This window comes from Quercus suber, unplaced genomic scaffold, assembly GCF_002906115.3.
Source record: "Quercus suber isolate HL8 unplaced genomic scaffold, Cork oak 2.0 scaffold_698, whole genome shotgun sequence".
Classification (NCBI taxonomy): Eukaryota; Viridiplantae; Streptophyta; class Magnoliopsida; order Fagales; family Fagaceae; genus Quercus; species Quercus suber.
The window spans coordinates 278,377-280,455 of NW_027070139.1; the positions used below are offsets into that span (position 1 = coordinate 278,377).

At 40.4% G+C, this 2,079-nt stretch overlaps 1 protein-coding gene across 1 annotated transcript; it reads right to left on the reverse strand.

Annotated features, from left to right (window-relative positions):
- Nucleotides 1-394: 394 nt before the first annotated feature.
- LOC136064497 (uncharacterized) lies at nt 395-1,060 on the reverse strand. The gene has a single exon (XM_065766289.1). The coding sequence runs from the start codon at nt 1,058-1,060 to the stop codon at nt 395-397; it is 666 nt and encodes a 221-aa protein (XP_065622361.1).
- Nucleotides 1,061-2,079: the final 1,019 nt, after the last annotated feature.

Below are 2,079 nucleotides of genomic sequence, written 5' to 3' on the forward strand. Positions count from 1 at the left end.
GAGAAAAAAAAAATTGCTTTTAAGCCCAGTTAAGTTGGGCTATATATTATTCACCCGGCTTGGGCTTGGGTTAATACTACATCCATCAAAGAAGTTCGCCACACTGCAGAGTACAAAGACATACTCGTGGTTCTACAAGGCCCACTAATCAGTGAAATCAGTCCATAGTACTCTCACGAAGCCTTAATTGTTTCACTTTATAATTGGAATTGGTGATTTGGGCAAGAGTTGGTTTAATTACAACATTTAGTCCCCAACTTTTTTTTACATATATATTTATTATAGAGATTTTTTTTTTTTTTTTTTAGAAGAAAGGGTTCTACTTTATTAATGTGTGGAAAAATTATGATGTTACATCAACATAAACTAGACAAGTAATGTCTGGTGGAACAAATTACATCCATACAGCTAAAGGAAAAGACTTTCTAGCTCTCATAGCTAAAGCATGAGCAACTCCATTGCCCTGCCGTCTAACATGAGAGAAAGAACAAGTTTGGAACAAACCCCTTAAAGACTTACAGTCTTTTATAATATGACCAATACTAGACCGGTCTGGACAGTGACCCACTAATGCTTTTACAACAAGCTCCGAGTCTCCTTCAAATACAGCATGCCTCAATCCCAATTCTTCCATGAATAACATTGCTCTCCTTGTTGCCATTGCCTTAAGCACTTCAACAGTCGTCGGCATGTCAATTTTTTCTGCTAGTGAACCCATAACTTGACCCAAATCATTCTGCACCACAACACTAATCCCTGCTTTTTCTTCATCCACGAAATAAGCACCATCATAGTTCACCTTGTATATTCCTTCAGCTGGTGGTACCCAACGTTGTGTCCGAACCAGATTTCTCTTGGGTTTGCAGTCATGATTCTTGTGGAAGTTAGCAAGCAATGCTGTTGCCGCTTCAAGGGTCTTCTCAGCTGGCATGTGTTGCTCGTTGAAATGCATTTTGTTACGTCTACTCCATATAAACCATGCAACAACCATGAACAGCTCCATATTTTCTTCCTGCTGCCTTACAGAGAACACCAGATCAGTAAAGGAACCCGCACCCATTTCTTGGCTTCTTAATTTATTAAACTCGTGACCCCAGCAACCCAGCACTTTATCACATTCTCAAAGAGTGTGGAGGGCTGTTTCACAAGCTCTCTCACAGTTGCTACAAAACGGTGACCCCGCCACTTTGCACCGATATAAGTTTGCCAACGTTGGAGTGATTCGGTGCAAGCTCACCAACCAAAATGTTTTATCTTATTAGGGATTTGCAAGCTCCATATTCCTATCCAAAAGTTCCTTGAATCAGCACTATTTGAACTCGAGGCAGCCTCCCTATTTTCTAGTTCACCTAATAGCTGGTATCCGGTCTTAACTGAATAGTTTCTGTCCCGACTCTATGGCCATACAGTACAGTCTTCTTGTGGTGTTTTGCATAATGGGATAGTCTTAATTCTCTGAGCCAAATAGGGAGCAATTTTCTGATCAATCATTTGCCCATTCCAATCCATTGTTGTCTAGTCTATAAGCGAACTAACTGTGGAGTCATCTTCACATTCTTGCATGAGTGGTACTGCCTTGGTAGGAAGACAACCAGGAATCCAACTATCCTTGAATACCCAAATCTGTGACCCATCACCAACCCTCCATAACATTCCTTTCTCAATGACATGCCTTGCTTTGAGAATACTTTGCCAAGCAAAGGAGTCTTTCTTGCTTTTTGCCTCCAACACCAAACCTGTAGGGAAATATTTTTTGCTGAAAACCTTAAACAGAAGAGAATTCTTATCTGTTTACAGCCTCCAAATTTGTTTGGCAAGCATAGCCTCATTGAATCTAACCAAATCTTTGAAGCCCATACCCCCTTCCTCTTTTGGTTTACATAATACTTCCCAACTTTTCGAATGAATTTTTCTTTGGTCACCACGTTCACCCTACCAAAATTTTCTGATTTGTATTTCAATATCCTTGCACAAACCCACCGACAATTTGAAACAACTCATTGCAAATGTAGGGATAGCTTGTACCACCGCCTTGAGCAAAATCTCTCTCCCCGCTTGAGATAGGAGCTTTTCTTTCCA